At 51.2% G+C, this 24686-nt stretch overlaps 1 protein-coding gene across 2 annotated transcripts; it reads left to right on the forward strand.

The window, feature by feature from the left end:
- The first annotated feature begins 70 nt into the window (after positions 1-70).
- Positions 71-22900, forward strand: PES1 (pescadillo ribosomal biogenesis factor 1). Of its 2 annotated transcripts, XM_045200726.2 has the most exons (17): positions 71-172; positions 3915-4012; positions 8471-8654; positions 11079-11158; positions 11915-12068; positions 13475-13584; positions 15800-15971; positions 16060-16149; positions 18525-18641; positions 18756-18830; positions 19052-19138; positions 19307-19437; positions 19790-19915; positions 20050-20234; positions 20698-20849; positions 20994-21155; positions 22395-22900. In XM_045200726.2, the coding sequence occupies exons 3-17, from the start codon at positions 8631-8633 to the stop codon at positions 22476-22478; spliced, it is 1749 nt and encodes a 582-aa protein (XP_045056661.2). In that variant the 5' UTR covers positions 71-172; positions 3915-4012; positions 8471-8630; the 3' UTR covers positions 22479-22900. The 2 variants fall into 2 exon arrangements, with proteins under 2 accessions (XP_045056661.2, XP_024422816.2); XM_024567048.4 differs by lacking the exons at positions 71-172; positions 3915-4012 and having other exon boundaries at positions 8299-8654.
- Positions 22901-24686: the final 1786 nt, after the last annotated feature.

Here is a 24686-nt window from a genome sequence, read left to right on the forward strand (position 1 = left end):
CCACAGCTTGTCACTGCTCCCGAAGAGGCAGCTTCCTGTCACTGATTAATCTCTCCACGCCCCGGCAGTGTGCTGCTAAGTCAGCAGAGAGAAAAAAAGAGAAATGTCTGGCGCTGAGGGGAAAGGATGGCCGAAGAACAGAGGAAGGAAGGGCAGAGCGGTCTTCCTGGAGGTAGGGGCAAGGAGAGGGGGAGGGCAAGTAAGGGTGGAGGGGGATGTTGTTGAGGCCAGCCACATTCTGTCCTGCTGCCTGAAGAGCCTGCCGTCGGGTAAGCCCAAGTCAGTTTGACTGCACCTGCTGGTACCCACCCCCCCCCCGGCTGTTGCAGCAGTGCATGGGCAGTACTGGGGTGCCTACCTGTTGCCCTTCGCAGAATGGGCCTCTGGAAGTGCCTACCGGGGCCTGGGATGGAGCAGAACCAGGAGCTGTGGTGGTCACATGAGTGGAGTCAGCTGTTATCTGCCCGCCCAGAGGGGTGGGGCTGTCTGGACCTGGACTCGACCAGCTAGTTTTCTTAATCATCCGAGCTCCCTGGAGACAAAACAAAACAAGTTAAGAAACAGAATTTAATCATTTGAGACACAAAGCCATGAGCAGCAGGGTTTTTGTCAGGACTTTAAGAGTAACCTAAAAAAAATCTGTGCACCGAAAGAACACAAAGGATTTCTCATTTGCCCAGTCCCACAGAAGAATTGATGTACGAGAGTTCACGCTGGCCGTGCTGTGTGACCTTGACAAGGTCACTTAACCTCTCTAATTTAAAATAGTTTCTTCTGGGTGAGATGAAAGAGTTGGACAGGATTATTCTAACTAAGCACCCTTCCAGCTCAGCTTGTGAAGATGTTAAGCCTGTAAAACACCTCTAATCATTTCCAAATAAGTGTTTTATTGCAATGATTTTATGGCAAATGGCCAAGATTCATTCTTTCAAAATAATCTGCTTTTGTGCCTGACTTATCACAAGGCAAGCTCTTGGGATAGATAAATGACAGTCATATACCACATAACGACATTTCAATGATGGACCACATATACAATGGGGGTCTCGTAAGATTATAATGGACCTGAAAAATTCCTATTGCCCAGTGATGTTGTAGCCATTATACCATCATAGCGCAAATGTTACAAAGATCAGCAAGGCTGAGATTAAGGCAGCAGACAACTTTAACCTGGGTATGGATGAGGATGACCCTGAGGAGCTCCTCGAGGTGGTTCCCGAGGAGATGACTGGCGAGGAGCTGGTGGAACTGGAACAGGAACACGTGCTAAAGAAGAGGCAGAGAAAAGGGAACTACAGGAGAAGAAAAGGAAAACAACACCCCCCCCCCAAGAAAATCTACAGTAAAGGGTTTTGCAAAAGCCTTCAAGCTCCTTAAAAATTCGAAAGCATGCACTCCAACATCAACTGGTTGTCATTAATAGACAGGAAAGTTCACGGTGCATTCTCTGCTTACAGGCAAGTTTATGGTGGAAAAACGAAACAAACCAAGCAAACCACCAAGGACGTATTTCTGAAAAGAGTAAAACCTGCTCTAGAAGAGCCTCGGGCAGGTCCTCCAGAACCAGGCATTGTTACCACAGGCCAAGACAGCTCCCTGTGTTTTATTGGCCCTGAACACCCCCAGGGGGACAAGTCGTGGAGGTGGGAGCCAGTGATATTGGTGATCCCGACCCTGCATAGGCCTACGCTAATGTGTGTGTTTGTGTATTAGTTTTTAACAAAACAAATTTTAAAGTCATAATAATAATATGCCGCGGTCCAGCCGCAGCAGAGTCCAGGGGGTCCTGAAGGTGCTATGAGGCGTCGGCGCGTGGAGATCAGGCAACTACACAGCTCAGAGGCAGGTGAAGCACTGATTCGTTTATTGCAAATACAAGTGGATTTTTATATTTTCCTTATTGGCATAGATTAACATTTGCAGGTGCATAGCATGATCAGTTACGCAGAAAAATTAATACAAAGGTAACCAGGAAAAGTATGTAAGTTTCCATGGATTTAATTATATTAAACAAGGATTGTTTCAACTAAAGTTTTCATAGATTCAGTTATAGTGAACAAAGATTATTTTAATCAGGAGAGTCATAAATCAGACGATTAGACATTTTCAGAAATTGTTCATAGGGCAAAAGTAAATATTTCTCTGTGTACTATAAACTTTAACTTCATAATAACTGTTTCTACATGCTTAATAGCTAACCAGCTTTTCTTATTTCTATGGCTGTCTAATTGATATATATTCCTATTCAAGGTAAAGGAGGGGCTGTTACTCTAACGACTTTTAGACATTCAGGGACTTGTTGACCAGAGACGCATTGGTCTGATTATATCCTGTTTGTGTCAACTGCTGGTCAATTCTAAGAGGGGTGATCATTTCCAGGAGGTTCCAGATGATTAAGGCAGTAAAAATACAGATTCCATTAAAGAGAAAGAACAAAATCACACACAGATCCCAAGTAAAGCCACGTCCTCCAGGCCAGGACACGCTTCTTTGAAGACATATCCCCCATGTCTGGACTTTGTCAACATGGTTGACCGTACTGGAACTGGATGTGGCAATAATAATAGAAAAAGGCTTATAGAATAGGATATGAAGAAAGAAAATATTTTTGTACAGCAGTACAATGTGTTTGGGTTTTAAGCTAGGTGTTATCAAAAAGTCAAAAAAACTTTAAAAATGTAAGTTTTTAAAGTAAAAATGTTATAGTAACCTAAGGTTAACTTACTAGTGTAGCCTAAGTGTGCAGTGTGTGCGTATAAGGTCTACAGCAGCGCGAGGCAGTGCCCTGGGCCTTCACACTCCCTCGCCACTCCCTCGCTGACTCACCCAGAGCAGCTCCCAGTCCTGCGGACTCCGTTCATGGTGAGTGCGCTATGAAGATGTACCATTTTTTATCCTTTGTACTGTATTTTTACAGTACCTTTTCTACGTTTAGATAGGCTTAGATACACAAATATGTACCGTTGTGTTACGGTTGCCTGCAGTACTCAGCACAGTAAAATGCCGTACAGGTCTGTGGCCTGGGAGCAGTAGGCCGCGCCATGCAATGTAGGTGTGCAGTAGGCTACGCTGTCTAGATTTGTGTAAGTGCGCTCTGTGATGGTCGCACGATGACGTCATCACCCAGCGAAGCATTTCTCAGAAGGTATCCCTGTGGTCAGGTGACACAGGACTGTGGCAGAGAAGTGCGCCTGTTTACGGGAGTACTTTATACATTTAAAATTAGACTGTCCAGTGTAGAAAGGCTCGGTGTGGCCCATCAGGGTAAGATTCTGGAGAAGGAAGGAGACCAGCTGGAGGCCCAGCTTCTGCAGGTCCTTGGGTTCAGAACTCCAGAGAAGCCTCAGCAATGTGTGTGCAGCGGAGCTGCTTTAGTCCAGGAGAGGACTGCCCCGGCCCCACAATCCTCTGCCTGTGGTGACTGGTGGAGATGCCAGTTCCTGCCATCTTCTGGAGGGCAGCCTGGAAGAGGTGGCCATAGTTAGAGGCTCCTGATTGCCTGGCCTCTGGTGAGAAGCAGCTTCCTTTGGGCAGGTCTCCTCTGATCCCTGAGGACTCCACGGTACCTCAGTGACCATCAGGGAGGAGGTGCATTTCTCATAGCCATTAGAATGACAGAGGGTGGGCTGGGCTGTTTTAGATAACGCAGTAAGGGAAAGTGAGAAAAAAAAAAAAGATGCCTAAATCATTTGGTTCAGGATTTGTATTTGGGAGTCTATAGTTGAAATAGGAAAAATGAGCTTGGAGCGAGCAAGGAAAGTGCGCCTGCCTGTGTCTCAAAAGCTGCTGCAACACTAGCAGGAAGCATTACTTCTACCAAGGTCATGTTACAGCTGTAAACTGTCCCAAGAGCCATGTTATTTGAGTGGCTATGCCTTTTTTTAAAATTAAGATTTCCCTTTTTTCTCCCTAAGAATCACAAACTACCAGCGATTTGCTTTTTGAAATGCTACTACTAAGTGAAACACGCCTGGAGCGGCTGAGTCACCGTGACACAGAAACCTAGCTTCAGGTAAGAAGTTTCCGGACTGAACAACATTCCACACGTATCTCAACTTTGCAGTGTTCAAGGAAACAGGGCTTTTGGGTCGACTTTGATGTCCGGACCTGAAGTTGACCCTTCTCCTGCAGCTCACCTGGAGCCGATCAAAACATCACTTGGTTTGCATTTCACCTAACCCTACCCTTCTCTGCAAAACTTTAATACTCTTTCCTTTTGTGTGGTCAGACGCCCCGAGCTCCTCTGCTGGGCAGTCTCTAGCATTGCAGTGTGTCAACAAAGCTAATTGTCAGACTGAAGGTTTGTTCCTGAGGGCCTCAGGCTGACTGCGCTAGGACAAAGCCAAAGAAAGAATTCAAAAGAGAAAAATAAAATTGTGTGCAGGAAGGTAGCGTGAGAAGAATAGGTATAACAATTACATGACTACATGGTTATATACGAAATATCCATTTTATTAATTAAATATGTAGACATACAAAATTCTTATTTTACAGCCCATTTAATGTAGAAAGGTGTTCATAATTAATCTTTTTTATTTTATTTTATTTTTTAATTTTATTGTTGTTCAAGTACAGTTGTCTGCATTTCCCCACTACCACTTCCCTCCCCACCCCAGCCATCCCCACCGACCTCCCGATTTCAACCCCCCCTTGGTTTTGTCCATGTGTCCTTTATAGTTGTTCCTGAAATCCTGTTCCCCCTTCCCCCCATTATCCCCTCCCACCTCCCCTCTGGTTACTCTCAGATTGTTCCATAATTAATCTTAAATTTTAAAAATGTCATAAGTAACATGTTGACTGCATAAAAAATTAGAAAATAGACTTAAGAAAGAAGGAGGAGAAAGAAAAGGAAGAGAGAGGAGAAGGAGAAGGAGGAGAAAGAGAATAAAAAAGAAAATCTTTAGTCCCAAACCCTAGAGAGCGGTTCAAACAGTGTGATCTTTGGATATTTGGGGGTCTCCAAGACCCTTTTAGGGAGTCTGCTAGTTCAAAATTACTTTTAAGTAATATTAATACATTATTTGTCTTTTGTACTGATGGTGTGTCCACCAGGGCCCAGGGCCAGGCCAGGAACTTTCTCAAAAGGTTCATAATTCTCTGCAGTGGATGGCATGACCTTGCCACAGAATTCCAGAGCTCTGCATTGTGATTCTCCCACTGGGGCTTGCCATAAGCTCCACTCTGCATCTTTCCCAGCACTGACTCCAAACCATTGGGCTGGCTGGATGTGATGGTCCAAGGGCGGCGCTGTTTGCTCTGCAGCCAGGGCCTGGGGCAGAGCGCTTTCTTTGCTTGTCCTGCCTGATCAGCATGAGACCAGGGTGACAGATTAGTGTGATGTTCTGTGGGCTGTCCAAGTGGTCCAGATCTCTTCAGACTGTATTATGAGAGAGGGCAAAAGAATGACCATAAGTAAAACTCTGAATAATATTTTGTCAGTTCTGTGAGAATGAAATCTGTTTCTGATCCTCTTTCCTAAATCGAATGGGAAAAAATGCACTCACTAAATCAACGGCAGCAAACCACATGCCTCAAGCTTTAACAATCTGCTCTAGCAACACCATTCCCACAGCAACTGTGATACTACTTGGTCAAGTCCACAGTAGCCTACAGTCATTCTCCAGAATCAAATTCCAATGGCATTTTTTTGCAAAACTGAAAGAGTTTATCTTCAATTCATGTCGAATTGCAAGAGGCTCTTAACAGTCAAAACAATACTGGAAAAAGAAGAACAGAATTAGAACATTCACACTCCTGATTTCAAAAACTTATTAGGAAGTGGCTGTGAGCAAAACAGTGTGGCATAAGGATACGCATACAGACCAACAGAATAAAACTGCGAGACCAGAAATAAACCCTCGCATAGTATATGGCCATGTGATTACGGACCAATTACTCATGTCGTTACCTTTTTCGCCCACCCTCTTCGGTGAAGTTGTTTCACACATTTGTAAGACTGTTAGGTTGACATTTTGCATTCCACCCCGGGGTTCTGCTGATCTCCTAAGTTATTTTTGTTGATCTGCATACAAGATTTGCTCTTCGCGCTGTGGCATTCCATGGGTTTTGACAAATGCAGAGTGTCATACATCCCCCAGTCCTGAATAGTTTCACCACCTTAAAAATCCCCCTCAGCACTGAACCTCTGTGAACCACTGATCTTTTAACTCTATATAGTTTCTTTTGGACAATGTCATAAAATTGAAGTCTTATGTGTAGCTTTTGCAGACTGGCTCCTTTTGTGTAGCAATATGCATTCAAGATTTATCCATGTCTTTCATAGCTTGATAACTCATTTCCTTTCATCGCTGAATAGTATTCCATTTCATGGATATTCCACGGTGTGTTCATCTATTCACCTATTGAAGGACATCTTGGTTACTTCTAAATTTTGGCAACTCTGCGTAAAGCTGCCATAAACATTCATGTGCAGACTTTGTGTGGACATTTAGCCTTCACCGCAATGGAGGAAGTACCTAGAAATGCCATTGTTGGCTTCAATGGTAAGACCACAGTTAGCTATGCAAGAAATGGCCAGAGTGTCTTCCAAAGTGCCTTTACCACAATTATCTATTTTTAAAAATAACTTTAAAATGTTTAAGTTGACAACAACCTATGTAGTTGGGTGTCATCCCCATTTTACAAATGAAGAAGAGAGGTAAAGTGGCTTGATCATAGTTTCAAGGTAAAGCCAGGTGTGTCTGCCTGCAGAGTCCGGGCCTCTTCACCATAATGGAGATGGAGGTTTGGTATGTCACAAAGTATTCTGTGAGTGGACGGCTCTAGTGGTTAAAAACTTCTTTGCTTTATATCTAAACTGCCTTGCATGGTCCTGGAGTCACACAGCAGTCTGCAAAGACAGAGAGGAGGGAACTAAGTGTTGCACGCCCAGGCTTATCCACCACTCACTAGGCAGTGGGGTGTGGTTTCAGCAGGCTCTGCAGCAGGGCTGCCTAACCAGAGTCCATTTTCCACTGCTTAGCAGCTGAGTGATCTTGAGGCGAGTCCCTTCACTTCCCTGAGCCTCAGTTCCGTATCTGTAAAATCTAGTACTACATCACCTCTACCCTGAGCTGCAGACCCGAAAGTACAGCCACTTTCCTAGACACCTTTGCCTGTATCTTCCACAACCCCGCAATTTCAGCGTGAGCAAAATGGGATCCCGCCTGTGCAGGACCAGCTGCGTGATCTGAGAGAGACAATGAGAAATGGAAATGCAGAGTGCCCTGGTGAAAAGTCGTTATGCATTTCAAAGACAGCAATGAGCACTGGATCAACCCCGTGTGGCCGTGGGCGACTGCCTAGGGCACATGCCTGTGACGCTGGCCTTGCTCCTGTAATCCTTGCACGAAACAGCCACCACTGCCCTCTCAGATCCATTCCTCTCCTCTCGCCCAGTCCTAATGGACTCTGTCATTCTTTGAATCCCCCAAACATTTGCCTCTGGCTCACACCGTCTGTTTCTCCATCCCCCTCAGCAGCCCCACGCCTCTTTGAAACACTCTGTCTTCTTCTGTGAACACCACGTGCCCCTGGTAGTTCCCAAAGTCTTTGCCAGCTCACTTTCCCCTCCCCAGTTTTCATTTCATTTTTCACTGTGGAGTTCTTGGGTTTTAATTTTATTTTAGCTTTAAAGTAGATAATAAAATTCACATTGTTCAAAGCAAGCATTGGCCAATGATGCATCTTCCTCTAAAGGGTAAGTTCTATAACCATGATCTTGGGCCGGGTCACATCCACAAGGGCCTCAAATTTAAAAATTTGAGGCAAACTACAAACAGAGTTTGGAAGAGTGACGAAAAAAACATCAAAGAACTTTAAAATTTTATCTACTTAAGAAACTACATCACTTTGGTGTAGAATATTTGTATAGATTTTGTAATTATCTTTTGAGGAACAGCACAAAATTCATGTGTACATATTAAAAGCGCAAACGTATTAAATGTACATTTAAAATACTATGAGTTCTATAACTCTGCTTGGCCTTTCGTCATTTTTCAACCAGGAAATATAAGTTGCCGCTCAGGTTTTTCTGCCTCTGTAGGATAAATGTCTGCTTTTGCTTTATTTTATCCCCACAACATCGGAAGAACTTACTGAAAAGCCCGTGACCGGCTACTAACCGAAGGCAACTTCATTTAGTGCCCCTAGCGGCAGCTTTTGAGAGTCGAGTGCTAAGTTCCGACACCGCCTAGCAACGTTACCATAACAACACAACGCGCTCACGCACCTCGAAGCGTGACTCCCCCCCCTGCATCCCAGAAGTCCCTGCGCTGTCTTTAAGCCTACAGCCCCGTCCGTCCCGACATGCAACGGGGGCTCTGACGCTATGCGTTCGTCATCGGGATAATTATGGAAGTGCCTGAGTCTCTCCCTTCGTTTAAACGTTAAAACTGTCTGTAATATACTCATAGATGGGAAAGAACTCAAAAGAGCAGTCTTACTGATTTTTTCCTCCTTAAATCTTGAGGAGGAAAGCCCCATCTATTCCTAGACTCGCTCGGGCACCTTGCTGGGCAGCCTGCGCAGACCAGCGGCGTTGGGGCCTCTGGGCCTTACGAAGGGCACGTGCGGGAGGAAGTGGCGCTGTCAGTCTGCGCGGGACTTAATAGCCTTTTCAGCGTGGAGCCATGGGAGGCCTAGAGAAGAAGAAGGTGAGTCGGAGATCCCGGGGCGGGTTGGCGAGGGGACCTCGGGAGGTGGGAAACGGGGGCGCGACGGAGCCTGGGGACTGCGCTTTTCCCCGGCCTTGTGGGTACCGAAATGATTGGGATCAACGCGACGGGTGACAGCTGTGAGAAGGGGTCCGAGGATGGGCGAGGAAGGCAGTATCAGTCCGGTGAAATCCGGGAAAGAACCGGGGAGTAGGGATGTAAGAGAGTTGATAACCAAGTATAGCTTTACCCCAAAAGGAGGCCTAGTCGAAGGACAGCTGTTTACTAAGTAGAGAGTAATAAACACTTTGTAAAGTTCTCCATTACGTCGAATTCATCATCTCAGAAACTTGTCATTCCCTTCCCTCTGGAACCAGGCCCTGCCCTGGACACTGGGGATGGAAATCTAAACAATCCAATGCGGTACCTGATTTCCTCGAGCTTATTTTCTAGTGGGGAAGATGAACACTAAAATAACCAGATAGAACTCAAAGATTGTTCAATGATCTAAAGTCCAGAAAACCTCAGATGGGCTCTGGGGCACAGGAATGCTTATTGAACAAGCCTGGCAGGGAAACTAAGTACCAGGGCCCTTAGGTGGGAAAGGTTGCTGTTAGCAAGGAATCAGAAGGACATCGTGATTGCTGGGGTACAATAAACCAAGGGAAGAATGACATCTGCTGAGATTGGGCTTGGATAGGGACCGGATCTTGGAAGGCCTGTCAGCCACGGGTAGGAGCTTGGATTTTATTCTAAGTGCAGTAGGAGTCAGCTAAATGGGGAGTGACATGATCGAGTTTTCAAGGAGTTCTTGGTGCTGTGTGGAGAATCAGGTGGGTGTCATGAAAAGGTTGGGGAAGGGATGAGGGTGAGGAAGATGTAGTTGCCTGAAGTGTTTCTTTTAGCTTGAAAGTTTCTTTTGCCAATTTGTGTTTAATCCAACACACTGTTGAGCACCCAGTAAACGCTAGTGTTTGGAACTGCAAAGATATAAAGTGGAAAGTCTTCCTGTTTGGCACAAATGCAGATATGTAAACAAATTATGGTAGTTTTTAAAGCTGGGTTTCACAGCCGTTTTGAGCCAGAAAAGGCTTTGTTGTGAAAAGTGCATTATGGGATATTTAGCAGCATCCCTGACCTTTTAACCCACTAGATACCAGTAGCACCCAACTACCCAAAATGCCCCCCCCCACATACACAGGAATAAAATCACCCCAGTTGAGAACTGGGCAATGGAAGACACTTTTAGTGAAGACAGCTTTCTGAGACAGTCTGAGACCCATCTTTGTATCCCCAGGACTTGGCATGAGCCTGATAGACAATAAGTGTCTGAAGGAAAGAATAGAGGGTGTGTTTTGTGACTGTGTTATTCATAAACATACCCCTCAGGAGGCTGCAGGTTTATTTCTTTAGAGGTGCTCCTGACCATGGAGGCCCCTGGTGTCTGACTGCAGAGGGAGATCGTGTTTAGAAAGGACATACTTGGTTAGCATTGCTCAGTGCTTGGTACAGTGCCCTGCTACTCTTTATCAGGGAGTCAGACATGGGAGAGTGAGGCAGCATCTTGGCATCGTAGACATCCCTATGGTTGCTGGAGACAATATGCTCCTTGGGAGTAGGTACAGACTAGGCCTTCCGTTTTCATTGCCCTCATAGAATCTAGCTTCATGATTGGAACATAGTAGAGGTCCTGTTACTGTCTGTTGAATGAATGAATGGAGAAGGGAGAGGCTTTGCCACTTAGAGCGCGTATTCTCCCTAAGGGAACAAAAATTTGTTGGGGGGGGGGGTCTTAGATGTTAAAAGGACCACATTACATAAATAGTTCTACAGTATTCCTGTGGTATTGACATTTCATGGGCGGTAAGAGAGAGCAATTAAGGGAGAAAAGGTCTAAAAAGACTTCTGATGGTAGGCGGTGCTTATAATGAGAAAAAGTGGAGAACACCGGCTTAGGGGGTTAGGCATTCAGGTTCTGGACTCAGACCTGGGTTTGACTCCCAGCCCCAGACCTTCAAAAGTTATGTGGCCCGGGCAGGTTGTTTTACTCAGACATCTCCTCCCATGTCAAATGGGAGTTTAGATGGCACCCACCTCACAGTGTTGTGGGGATTAAATGAGATAATGTGTGGAAATCGCTCATTGTAATGGCCAACACTTAGAGCTGTTACTAATGCTTGGCCCAGCACCTGATCCATAGCAACCTCACAGACCCCAGCACCATGCAGATATTTGTGTCTTTATGTTGATTTCTGCCAGGACAGTGCAGGAGAACTCATTCAGGTGGGTGGGCCCCTCCCTACAGTGTTTCCTATCCCGGGAGCCTCTCAGCCACTTGCCAGAGTGATACTTGCCTGTGGCAGGAGACATGCCCAGAGATTGATGTCAGTCATTGCTAATGGATAATTGTTTTTTCTCCCTAAGTATGAACGAGGCTCTGCCACCAACTACATCACCCGAAACAAAGCCCGGAAGAAGCTGCAACTGAGCCTGCCCGACTTCAGGTGGGTTGGAAAGGAGTAGGATAGGGGGGCCTTGGGTGTGCTTGGGGAGTGAGTCACACAAGGAATACTCAGATGCATCTCTGTCTTCGCTTCGCTGCCACAAACTCAGTCTGGAATTCTTGTATTCCTCCTCGTTGTCGCCTGGCCATGCTTTAATAAGCTGTTCTTTGCCAGGTGTGGTCTATGGGGAAGCTGGAGGAGACAGAGGTTATGCCACCCTGGGTCATCAGAATGAGCCCACTGGTACAACACACTGCTGCTCTCTACCTGGGTCTTTGTCACTCGTCCCCTCCCTTTTGGCTGAAGAGACCCCTGACCCTACAGCTAGGGGTTCTCAGCTCCTGTCGAGTCAAGCCCAGACTCCTGCACGGCAGGTAGGCCCTGCCACCTGGCCCACTCGTAGTGTTTCACCTGTGCCCGCACTGTCCACCCTTGCAGTCTTTGTCTTTTTCAGGGTGCTCTTCCCACTTTTATGTGGCTGAAATGTTGGTTTCTCAGCAAGGCCTTTCTTGACTTACCTTGCTAAAAGGGGTACCTGACATCTGGCCCCTTGAACATCCTGATTATTTCCTCTCCGGTGTTTGTAACAGTCTCTAGTATGTGATTTTGGGCAACTGGTGATTGTCAGGCTCCTCTCTAGGATGTGAGTTCTCCAAGGGCAGGCCCCCACATTCCCTGTTCAGTGCTGTTTTCCAGTCCCAGCCTGACCAGTGCTCAGCACGTTCAGGGACGGAAGGAATGGCCTTTGTCTTCCAGGCGGCTGTGCATCCTGAAGGGCATTTATCCCCACGAGCCCAAACACAAGAAGAAGGTTAACAAGGGCTCTACGGCCGCCCGGACTTTTTACCTTATCAAAGACATCAAGTTCCTCCTCCATGAACCCATCGTCAACAAGTTCCGGGAATACAAGGTGAGGCCCGAGTCTAGGGTCTGTGTGGGTGGGCCCGTCGTAGCTCTGTGGCCCACTGGCTGTTACCGCAGGCAGGCGGTTTAGTCTCTCTGAGCAAGCCTGTTAAAGGGTGACAGTTCTACCTGAGAGGAGTGTTGCAAGGATTGACTGAGATCACTTTGCACGGGACCTGGCAAATGATTAATGCTTTACCTGTAGTACTTTTCCCCTGGTTCTTTTGTAAAAGAGTAAATGTATCACTTCTGAGACAAAGATGGTGCTGTTTCGGGAGCTCTCAGGTGTGTTCTCTGCTCCAAAACACCACCGCTGTTCAGATTCTTTCTGGAATTGCTTGGAAGAGACCAAGCTTTTCATTCCACAAACATAAACCATTAAATGCTCAAATACCACAGGTAAAGGAAAAACCTGTTTATACCAAATGCAAATAATTGAAAGTAGACGGCTGTTACTGAAGCCTTTGCAGAACAGCAGGGCCTGGCTGAGGCCCTCCATGGAGGGCTGGGGTGCCACCTAGCGGCCACCACTAGCTGCTGGCCTTCTTGTCCAACTACGTCCACTGAGGTAGGTGGCTGGCCCTGTTTTGCTGCTGGGTTTAAAACTACAGTCAGGATCACTAACGATGAATTTCTCAGGACTTAGCCCCATTGTTATATAGTTCTAGGCTATATGGAATAGCCTGTTGCTCCTAGGCCACAAGTCTATAGCATGTTACTGTGCAAAGAAACATGAGGTTAAGTCAAGCCCAAGAGAAAATGATGCAATATACAGACACAGGAAGCTTGAGATGTATGAGGCAGCTGCCAGCATAACGTGGCCAACTGTTTCAGAGCAAGCTTTTTCTTACAGGTAGAGAAGGTGCACTCTAAACTAAAATTGGAAGTAGAGTATAGTGACCACGTAAACCAGTGACACAGTCATTCATTACCGTTACCAAGTAACGTGTACTTCACGCAGCGTGCTGTACTTCTACACCCGTGCTGCAGATTGTTTATACCAGCGTCACCGCGAATGCGAGAGTACTGCATCGTGCTATGGCGTTACGATGGCTGGGATATCAATAGTGATAGGGATTTTTCAGCTCCGTCATAATTTATGGGGCCACTGTCGTATATTCCTTCTGTCAACTGAAACGGCATTATGTGGACTTGAACCGGCAACTTTCGCTTTGTGGGACAATGCCCAACCAGCTGAGCCACACCGGTCAGGGCTTGGGAGAGGGGGTCGGTTTTGATGTTCCTTAGAGTTAGCTGTTTTGCAAATCCTGGCCTGAGGGAGCAGATGGCACAATCAGACAGCTTCAGGAGGCCTTGAGAATCTTCCTACCCCACACATCCCTCCTATGCGGAAGACAGGTCTCCAGGAGCCCCAACGGGCCCCAACATCAGCTGCCTTTTCCTCTCTTCTAGGTGTTCGTCCGCAAGCTGCGGAAGGCCTATGGGAAGAGTGAGTGGAACACTGTGGAGCGTCTGAAGGACAACAAGCCCCACTACAAGCTAGACCACATTGTCAAGGAGCGGTGAGCTGGGGGCTCAGTCTGAGCACTGGGGGGATACAGCGGGGAACCAGAGCAAGACCGCCCAAGCTGCTGGCATCCTGGTAGAGGAGGCAGACCAAAATCCAAACTGCCAAATTTCTATAATGATTGCAAGTCATAATGAATGCCATGAGGGATGACAACTGGGGGACACATGTAGTCACAGGCTTGTCAGAGAAGGCCTCGCTGAGGGGAAGCACAGTCTAAGTAGAGCCAACAGCGGGTGCAAAGGCCCTGGGGTAAGAGAGAGCCAGAGTCCTGGGGAATGCATACCAGGTGCATGGTCAGACCTGGAGGATACGGTTGGACACCTGACCTTAACTATTCCTTGCCCAGCCTTCTCAGCAGTCCCACTTACTCATTGTCTGAATCAGCGGTTCTTAACTGTGGGTAAGAATGACTTGGATGGGAGGGTTTTCTAGTTTGTAGTGGGTAGAGGCCAGGGATGCTGCAGACACACTACAGTGCACAGGACAGTCCCCACAACACATAACAGCCTGGCCCAAACCATTAAAGTGCTGAGCTTCCGAAACCCTGGGCTAGGTGCACGTCCATCCTCTCTTGGGGGCCGATGGCTTGGGAACACGTAGCTTCAGGCTAGATAGACTTGGCTTCACCGAGCCAGCCCAGCCATGGGCTAGTGCAGGGGGAGCCTTGGCGTAGGAGCTCAACAGCTGGTGTTCTCACCCCAGCTCCACAGCCCATGAGTTGGGTGGTCCAAGAACAGTTTCTGCTCTGAGCAGGTCCTCCCCTATGACAGGGAGATGACCATAGCTCCTGTTCCGACTATGACATAGCTGTTGTGTGAAACAAGTGAAGATAAATGCACAAGAAAAAAGCAAGTGTCTGGATTCTTGCACAAACCCAGAGCCAGTGTGGCTGTGGTGTTCCCATTCCATGTCACCCCTCTCCGTCCCCCCATCTCTTTAGCCATCGGTTAAGAAAGAAAAACAGGTGGCTCAGAAATGGTGCTGTTTCTGCAAAGGGCCGGGGTTGGTGGGTTTGCTGGGAGGTGGAGAGGGAGGAAACTCGTAGGCACCAGAGAGGCCAACTGAGGCTCCGGCCTCTGCGCCAGGAAACTAGATGCTCCTGTTGTCTTGCTTGAAGTCCCTACAGCCTTTTTTCCATCTTGGTCTGGGTTTGAAGACCCAGCAGGCTCCTCCTGACTCATTTTCAGTGAGTGATGCCATCCAGGGCTGGAAGGACTTGGCCACCTCTAGTCCTGTGGCTTTCAGAGAGTCCCTTTATGAAGCAACAGGACCCTTTCTGCAAAAGGAAGCTTCCTGGAAGGTAGTGTGGATGTCAGAGGCTTTGATGGCTGCTCTGGCTGAGAGAGGGAGACTTGAAGCCTTGTCTATCCACTTGTCCCCAAATATTTCCAGGAAGCTGCAAGAGCCCAGTTTTAAACCAACAGTGTGGTCCAATATTGTCGTTTTCCAAATGAAACTGCTGGGATGAAGCTTGACAAAGTGAACCATCCTACGTCACAGCCGGGACAGGAACTCGGGTGTCAGTACTTGTACCCCAGTGTCCTCCCCATGACCCGCACCTCCATCCCTCAGCGGGGCAGCACCCAGTACTGGATCCTGCCAAGGAGGCTTGTTCACGTCAGCTTCCTGACTTGCCACAGGATTTCTGGAAGTATGTTATCGCCCTGGCTCTTCCTGGCCAGGGCCGAGTTCCAGCATTCCTGTTTGGTTCTAATTGGTTCTATAAACCAGACGGAGGTCTAGATGGTGAGAAGCCAGACAACCCACTCTGGTGACCAGTGGTTGGTGATGAGTGCTGCTGAGGACAGGCCTGCCCCCACCCTCCACGCTGGTCCACTAGGGCAGCGTCACATTTTTCTGCTTTCTGTCTTGGACCTCCAGACAGATTTCCTTTCATCTGAAGGTTCCACCTTGAAAGAGAGAGAGAGCCATCGACTCAGTCTGCCCTCTCTGACCACAATGTGTGGTAGTGGGTTGAGCCCGGGTCCTTGGTTTGCAGTGGGTATCTCGGACTCCGCAGGGTTTCTCGGATTCTCAGAGCTAAGTGGGCATGTTCTGGTTCCATGGTTCCTCCCAGGGCTGTGGGGAAGCTGGCACTGCCTGGCTTTATGGTCAGGAGGTGGCAGTGACATGGCCTGGCATGGGGAATGGGACCTCCAGGGCGGCCCATGGCTGAACCTATAAGTACTTTCCTTCTGGCCACGTAGGTACCCCACATTCATAGACGCCCTTCGGGACCTGGACGATGCCCTCTCCATGTGCTTTCTCTTCTCCACTTTCCCTCGGACCGGCAAGTGCCACGTGCAGACCATTCAGCTGTGCCGCAGGCTCACTGTGGAGTTCATGCATTATGTCATCGCCGCTCGGGCTCTGCGCAAGGTGAGCTCAGGGCAGCCTGGCAGGGCCCCACCTGCTGTCTCCTCATTGTCCCCTTGGTTTTCACCACGCTTTCCTCCTCTCCCCGCAGGTCTTCCTGTCTATCAAAGGCATTTACTACCAGGCTGACGTGTTAGGACAGCCCATTGTGTGGATCACGCCCTATGCTTTCTCGCACGACGTGAGTGTACCCATGGGGAGGGGCTTGTAATGGGCTGTTCTTCCTCTGGCTCCCAGACATATAAGAGCAAATGAGCAAAGGGGGGGGTTTGCTGACCTGCAAAGTCCAGTGTGTGCCGGGTTCCTGAGTGTTGGCTAGAGGTGTGGGGTCTGGTGGGGATGTGCTACGCAGCATCGTAATAAGAACTCGAGCCAGCCTGGCTCCAGCATCCCCCAGTTGGTGGATCTTGAACATGTTCCTTCACCTCTCTGTGCCTCTCTGTTTATGATGTGCTTTCACCTTCTAAGCATTGTTGTGAGGATTTCAAGGTGCCCTTTGGGGAGCCGAATGAAGATTGAGTGGCTGCTAGGGTCTGCCCATGGCCAAACCCAGCCCTATTCTCCCACCCACTGGGGTCCTCATCCTGCTCTGTTGCTGGCAGCTGCCAGACATTGGCCAAGCTGCTTTGCTTAACTCCACAGCTTCCTCCATTCCCATCCCCGACACAGGGCTGGGAGGCTGGGGACATTGGGGAGGGTGGACACAGGGAAGAATTTAGTGCATGGCACTACTTCTTATTTATCTTCTTTTAGACCGAAGTTTTTGGCAGGGGTCCATGGAGGGAAATCCTGGTTTTGCCTCCTTATGGGGGCATCATTAGCCTCTAGTCCTCCACAGGGTCTCAGCCAGGCTCAGCACCTGACTTGTCATTCTGTGGGCCTGCGTTTGGCCCGGTTTCGTGCTTGTGCACCGGCGCCTTCAGTGGAGAGCAGACACGCCAGCCTGGCTGGACAGTGGGTCTGCCACCAGGTTATCAGGTGCTGCAGGGCAAAGCCAGGCTCTGGGCTCCTCTCCTCGGGCTGATGGTGGTTCGAGGGCCAGAACCACTCTGAGTGCGGAGCAGCGGTGACGGTTGGTGCAGGCTGTAGCCTGTATGTGGGTGGGAGGCGGGCTTGGCCCTCAGCAGTCCCTGCTCCCACTCCTTGGGACAGGCTTGTGTGCCAGAACCCGTGGGTCTTTCCTCTTCCCTGTTCTGTCCCTCCTCTCCTCCTCCTTCCTTCCTGCCTCGCCACCCTCCCTTTCCTCCTTCCTCTCTGGCCCTCCTGCTTCTTCCTCCTCTCTGATGTCCCACCCCCGTGCTGCTCAGACTGGGCTTTGTGTGTACTCCGGGGGTGAATAGGGCCCTGTGGAGGCCAGCCTCCACACAGCTGGCCTGGGGGAGGGGAACTGCCGCCTCTTTCTCCTTCCTCCTTGGACAGCTCACTGCTGCTGCTTCCTCTCAGCAGGAGGATGGAGGACCAGTACTGGGTTGTAGGTGAGGCTCTGATGTGTCCCCTCCCCCTTAGTGGCACTGCTGGGCCCCTCAAAGTAGGACCCAGGCAGATGGGCGGAACCCCACTCAACACTGTGCTGAAGGAAATGGCGTAGCTGCCCAGGTGCATGCCAGGCCCATCGGGGGTCCTGCAGATGCTCCGGAAGGACAGAGGTGTAAGTGTGGGCACAAGCAGGGTACCTCTTAGCCCCTGTGCCCGCATAGCCAGGTCACTGCCTGCTGGCAGGATGGAGAGTCACAGGCACGCCCAGCACAAAAGGGATGTGACCGTTACTGATTTTGACATTGCTTGGCACATCCTCCTGTCCCGGTCCCGGGGGTCAGCAGGGCTGGGCTAGCCTCGCTGGTTGTGGGGGACAGTGCTGCTCGAGTCGAGGTGCTCTGATTTGGCTCTCGGATCCTTGCCTTGTTTTGCTGTATCGTCTCAAGGGCTAAGGGGAGCCCTTTTCTGCCCACCATTTCCCCAGAGCTCCCTGAGGCTGAGTCAGGTGGCTACCCTAACTGGTCTATGTCTTCGGGTTGTGCCTTTGTTTCTGGTTGGGTCTGAGGCCGGGTCACTCAGTTCTGAATATCTGTCCCAAGGCTCCTGCCAGAGCTTAAGCCAGCAGTGCTGCTAGGCTCTGGGAATATTGTCCCCTGGACACTTGTGGGCTAGTCCCAGAGAAGACATTAAACAAAGATTGTGGGGTGGGTAATAGAAGGCATGAGCTCTGACCAGACTGGTCAGGGAAGGCGGCCTCCGCAAGCACAAAAGCCTGAGTAGGGGGATGGGTGCCTGTCAGTCCTGGGAACAGCGTGACAAAGGCTTGCCTTTGCTCCCTTCTAGATCCCCCTACATGGTTTGGGGATCTGGCACAGGCCTCCAGGACACCCCTAACCCTTGGGACCCCTGTCCGGAGCCTCACTGGTGCCCAGAATGCTCCTGGGTGTGGACACGCCATACAGCCCTTTTCTGTGGGGCAGAATCTCAAGGCAGGGCTGCCCTGGAGGAGTTTTCACCTTGCATGGGTTGTTGTCGTCATCTCTGCACCTACCCTGCTGATGTGCCTCCTGTGCCCCCCAGCACCCTACAGACGTGGACTACAGGGTCATGGCCACCTTCACTGAGTTCTACACCACCCTGCTGGGCTTCGTCAACTTCCGCCTCTACCAGTCACTCAACCTGCACTACCCACCCAAGGTGAGGCCCAGCCCAGTGCCTCCTCCTCCCCGTGCAGCGGCACAGCCCTTCTCTCCCCACATGGAGGCAGGGGCTGTGGGCAGCCTCTTCCTCTGACCTCCCCCTGCCTCCTAGCTTGAGGGGCAGGCCCACACAGAGGTGACGGCCCATGAGGACAGCTACGCGTTGGACTCTGAGAGTTCTATGGAGGTGAGAAAGGCTTCCAGGGCATCAGCCCTACGTCCCCCCGAAGGGTCATCCGTGGTCTGGGGGTGGGCACGGCTACATTTGTGGTTTCGAGACTTCCCTCAGAACCTAATCCCACTGATGTCCTAGAACTGTCACCGCTACCTCTGCCCTACCTAGGTTACCCCCTTACTTAAGGCCCCCCCTGCCCACCTGCAAGCAGCAGCCCTGCTTCTTTTCCGTAGAAACTGGCAGCCCTTGGCGCCAGTCTGGCCCGTGTGGTGGTGCCTGCAGAGGAGGAGCCTGAGGTGGACGAGTTCCCTGCTGATGGGGTGAGGACCGTGTTGCCTTCCTCGAGGAGCAGGTGGAGGGGGCAGGGGTGTTGGGACTGAGGGATCTGGAAGGAAGCTGGGGTGGGGGGCGGTTCACCTCTAGGCCCTGCGCTGCATTGTGGGTGTGGGCAGACCTGACAGCTCGAGGCCTGGGCTCTTTCTCTATAGGAGATGGCGGCGCAGGAAGAGGACCGCAGAAGGGAGCTGGAGGCCCAAGAGAAGCATAAGAAGCTCTTTGAGGGCTTGAAGTTCTTCCTGAACCGCGAGGTGCCCCGTGAGGCCCTGGCTTTCATCATCAGGTAGGGAGGTCGACAGCACGGGCTCTGCCACACTCTGGGTGGGGTCTTGCTTTGCACAGCGCAGGCGTGGACTCCCACCGATGACTTCGGGATGGTGTCAGCATCCACTTCTCAGGGTGTCGTGAGGGATCGACAAAGTGGTGCTTGGAAAGTGCCCGGCACACCCCGAGCGCACAGGACGGGTTCATCAGGGTGCAGCTGGCATCACTTTCTCACCAGCTTAGGGCAGCATGGGGACCCTGGGGTAAAGAGGGGACACTTATGTCCTAGGAGGGTGAGCTTAGGGGCCTGTAGGTCCCAGCGTAGGCACCTCATGCCTGGGTACTTCCGTGGGTTCCCCTTGTGCCTGTAGGAGTTTTGGAGGGGATGTGTCCTGGGACAAGTCTGTGTGCATCGGGGCCACATATGATGTCATGGACTCCTGCGTCACCCACCAGATTGTTGACCGGCCCGGGCAGCAGACGCCTTTCGTCGGCAGGTAGGCCCCCAGGGCCCTGGTCTCCCTCTGCCTGTTTGGGGTTCTGAGTGCGGAGGTCTGTCTGAAGGCCTCTGCGGGTGTGGTGGGGCCTCCGGTGGCCCCCATGACCCCTCTCTGCCGCCACTCTGTGCCAGGTCCTACGTGCAGCCGCAGTGGGTGTTTGACTCTGTGAATGCCCGGCTCCTCCTCCCTGTGGCAGACTACTTCCCTGGGGTGCAGCTGCCCCCACACCTCTCACCCTTCGTGTTGGAGAAAGAAGGAGATTACATCCCCCCTGAGAAGCTGAAGCTGCTGGCCCTGCAGCGGGGAGAGCACCCTGGTGAGTGCGAGGGGCGGCGCAGGGTGAGCAGGCCCCTCCGTGTTGGTCTTTGCCCCTGGGCTTCAGCTGGCTGCTTCCCTTGCTGACTACAAAGGTGGCAAGCTCCAGAGAGCAGGGCAGCTGAGGCACAAACCCCTTCAAACTCACCGTGGGCTAAGGTTTAGGAGAAGAGAGCGTCTGTGTCGGTGCAGTGAGGAGCTCTTGATGTCCAGAGTAACTGAGCAGAGGGGTGGTTTACATAGGAGGCATACGTAGCTCAGGAGTGGGGAGCAGGTCCTGGAATTTCCTCTGAAGGCATCTGGGACTGTGGGGAGAGATGCCAGAGTGGGGCATGGTTGGGACAGCCCTGCACTGCCTTTGGAATGTCCCCAGGGCTGAAAAGGGTGGGGTCTGGCACCGGTTCTTGCCTGGCCAGGAAAAGAGCAGGCTCCCAGGGCATTCAGAAGCCATTGGCTGTTTATAGGAAATTTAAATGAATCGGAAGAGGAGGAAGAGGAGGAGGAAGAAGACAACAACAGTGATGGTGATGAAGAGGAAGAAGATTTGGAGGCTGGTTCAGAAAAGGAGGAAGAGGCCCAGCTGACAGCTCTGGAGGAGCGGAGGATGGAGGGGAAGGTATAGGGAGCTCACCGGGGCATGACTGGGAAGCAGCCCACTGGCCATCTTGGTGCCAGCCCTGGCCCAGAAGGGCAGGAGCCGGGGGATTGGCAGGGGTGGGTGTGGGGACTTGCATCCACAGCATTTACCCTGTGTTCCCAGAAGCCCAAGGTGATGGCGGGCACCGTGAAGCTGGAGGACAAGCAGCGGCTGGCCCAAGAGGAGGAGAGTGAGGCCAAGCGCCTAGCCATCATGATGATGAAGAAGCGGGAGAAGTACCTCTACAACAAGATCATGTTTGGCAAGAGGCGCAAAATCCGTGAGGTGAGTTCCTGCCATCTGCCAGGTGTGGCCACATAGGTGACCTTTGAGGCCAGCTGGCTCTTCCCTGGACAGACTGTGGGCTCTCGCCTAGCCTTTCTCTGAGGTTGCCCACCTGGCCTCTGAGGTCCTCCCCCAGGCCCGTGTGGCATCTTGGTGTTGGCGCTCTTAACTGGGTTCTCTTCAGGCTTCAGTCCCCTTCCTACACCTGGCTGTTTCTGAATCTGCTCAGGCCTGGGGACGGATCTTTCCCAGGAGACCCGGCCTGCTTTTAATGAAGGACCATTTAACCCAAGTGCCTAAAGCAGGGAGGCCTGTGAGAGTTTTTGGTTAAGCTTCTGCTTTTTTTTTTTTTTTTTTTTTTTTTTTTGTCTACAAAGCCACATAAGGGGTGTACATTGTAAAAAAAAAAAAAAAATTAAATGAAAATAAAAGTTCTGTGTACATCTTGAACTCTGTGATGGAGGGCGCAGGAGCGGCTTGCAGGCCTGCCCTTGGGGTGATCTGTAGTAACAGCCACCCAGGTTTCTTTTGTGCATGTAACAATAGACATTATTTTTGGACCATCAAGCTACATGTAGGGTGGGGCACAAGCAGGTTTACTATTGTGAGTACACAAACCAGAATTCATTCTCGTGTTACTGCTTATTTATTATTATTTTCCATAGGAACAACTGTAAACCTACTTTTGCCATACCCTGTACAGATTGTCTGGCAGCGTTTTCTATTTAACCACAGCACCTGTTTCCTTCTGATGGGATTATACTGTTTTCCATTTTTAGTCATTTTTAGAAAACAGTCTTGAACTGTCCCTGCCTGCCTCCCAAAGTCTCGGTAGGATTAGTTCTGAGGAATGTAATTGCCAGGTTGAAAGGCCTGCCTATTTTGTAATAGGTAGTGCCAGATGGCCCTGGGGGAAGACTGTGCAGCCTGACCCCTCTCCAGGGTACCCAGCTTTCCCAAGGGGAGGTGGTAAATGGGGCAGTTGCCTCCAGCCCTGGGAGCCAGGGATCCTCCTAACTCGCTGTGGGCCCATGAAATAATAGTCTTAAAGACAAAAGTGAGGGCTCGTTTCCTCTCCTGAGGTTGTTCACGTAGATTTGTTTTTCTCCATGTCAATTGTCTGTTAACTTTTCTGGAAGCTCTGCTTTTAAGGTGTGTCCTCGAGTAGAAGAAGGGAGGAGTCTCCTTCCCTGCTCACTTCCCCCATCACAGCTTGATTTCCCCTCTTTCTCCTCATAGGCCAACAAATTGGCGGAGAAGCGGAAAGCCCACGATGAGGCCGTGAGGTCTGAGAAGAAGGCCAAGAAGGCAAGGCCAGTGTGAGTGGCAGCAGCCTCTTGACGGGCCAGGCCAGCTCTGGGCAGCTGGACTTGGCACAGGCAGGCGAGAGGACCCAGGCTTGGTGGCAGGCCGGAGTCCCAGAGTCTTCTGTTTTCGTTCCCCTCCTCCCCCTGCCGGCCCTGGCCTCCTCTCATGCTCTCTGGCTGCGCCCATGGACAGCCCCAGCCTCCCTTGGATGGAGCTCTGGCAGAGAAGAGGTGTCTGTGCCCAGCGCAGCTGTATCTCCTAGAAGTCAGTGACATGGGGAGCAGGGCCCCACCAGCCCTTCACCAGCTGCTCCCATTCACCTTGGCTTTCACAGTTCCCCGCACACACGTGGTTAGACCCATGGTTTTCCCAGTGTTGTGATGGGGGGAGGTGGGGAAGCATGTTACTAAATGGCTAGAGTTTTGCAGCCAGTTGAATTCTGTGTTCATGAGTCGTCTTGAGGTTAGAGAAGGGCCACCTAGTGCCCTGTGCTTCAGGCTGGACAGGCCTGGGTATTAGAGAGAAGGGCCTGGTCATTGGTCAGGGTACTCTGGATGTCCAAGGATGCTGGAGGGTAGGCGCAGAGGCTCTGGGCCGGGACCCCACCCTTAGTGTGCAGCCTGGCCCCTGTGCTTTCCAGACTCTGAACCTGCTTCCCCTGTGTAAATCAGGAGTAGAAATTCTGGAGCCTGCTTCCCAGGGCCGTATGGCGATGCTCTGTGGTAGCTATGCAAACTCAGTGGTGTTAGGTGTTTAACAAAGTACTCAGCAGACCAGCTGGGGTTGTCATTACCTGCTGCTTGAGTCAGCCCAGAAGGGAAGAGCCAGTGCCTGAGCTGAGGGAACGAGCTTTATCTTGTGGGCTCCTGGGCAGAACTGCTGAGTAACCCCCAGTATGGATGTTGCAGCAGCCTGAGGTGCTACCCTTGCTGGGCCATCCTTACAGGTTCCCACCCGCTCTTGACAGTGCCTCACGGAGGAGCTGGGCCAGAATTGGGCTCAGAATGGTTACAACCCCTCCCAGGTGAGGCAGGGAGTTTCTGAAGAGCTTCCCTGGGTTACCCCAGTGAGTGGGCTGTCAGGAGCGGGCTCAGGGCAAGGAAGTATGGGTTTGGAACTGGGCTCCACCTTCCCCACTGGGAGGCACCTGAGGGAGGGCCTTGGCCCCCCGCCCCTCACTGTGCTCAGACTGGACGTTCTCTGGGCAGTGGCTGCAGGCCCGACCTGTGGAGAGGGAAGGTGAGGTCTCGGGCAGGCTTTGGCTGAGGGAGCAGACGCCCCAGGGACTGTCCTGGCTGGGTCTCTGCTGAGGGGAGGCGAGGCCTGTATTCCATTCTGCTGTGCTGCTGCTGGTGGGGTGGTGTCTCCACAGGCAGGGTCAGGACTCCTGGAGCCAAAGCCTGCTGCCCTGGGGCATGACTGCCGCCTGCCTGGGTGCATGTGCATCCTGGGGCTGGGGCAGGGCTGGAGAGCAGGCCCATCAGATATGGAAAAATCTGGCAGCCATGCTGATGTGGAATTTTCCCCATTCCAGAGTCGCCCAGTAATGGTGGGGGCAGTGGGGCTGACATGGCCCATGCCTCACTGGGCGTCCAGCTACTTTGTCACTGCCTGCAGCTGAAGCCAAGCATTACATGGGGCTACAGACAGGCATTAGTCCCCATCCTTGGCCCTCTGCGGTGAAGGAGGGGAGCCCAGCTGGAAAAGGGTGCATCCTGGATGGGAGGGGGGCACCTGCATGCTGATGGCACTGTGCTCAGCGCTGATGGGTGCCCTGGAGAGGTGGGGTCAGCTGAGACCTCAAAGAGCTGGCCAGTTGGAGATGGGTCCCTTGCCCTGAGCTACCCTCAGAAATCCTGGCACCACCCCCGCCCCGCATCTGTGTTTCAGAAATCAAAAAATGTGTCCCTGGCCAGCACTGACTAGAGCAGGGGACCAAAACTTCCACTGAATCCTCTCATCTAGCCGCCACCTCCTTCCCAGAGCAGGGCAGGCCTCACCACCACCACGCCACCCCGTTTCCCAGGCACCCTCGAATCCCCTCAGATCCTGGGAGCTCAGCCGAGCCTCGGGGTCTGGTGGCGGGACAATGGCCCTGTTGGCGCGTCCGAGACAAATGAGCCTTGTTGGGCCGCCGGCGGGGGCGCGATGCTGTCCGGGACACGCTGAATGCGGCCTCTGTGCATCCTGGGCCCGCGTGGAAGGGTCGGGAGGGGACTAGGG

The sequence above is a fragment of the Desmodus rotundus genome, chromosome 7, assembly GCF_022682495.2.
Source record: "Desmodus rotundus isolate HL8 chromosome 7, HLdesRot8A.1, whole genome shotgun sequence".
NCBI lineage: Eukaryota > Metazoa > Chordata > Mammalia > Chiroptera > Phyllostomidae > Desmodus > Desmodus rotundus.

Coding starts and splice junctions, on each gene's coding strand:
- PES1 (XM_045200726.2), top strand. CDS start 8,631: ATGGGAGGCCTAGAGAAGAAGAAG. Junction 15,972..16,059: donor CCGCTCGGGCTCTGCGCAAG/GTGAGCTCAGGG, acceptor CTCTCCCCGCAG/GTCTTCCTGTCTATCAAAGG. Junction 21,156..22,394: donor AGAGGCGCAAAATCCGTGAG/GTGAGTTCCTGC, acceptor TTCTCCTCATAG/GCCAACAAATTGGCGGAGAA.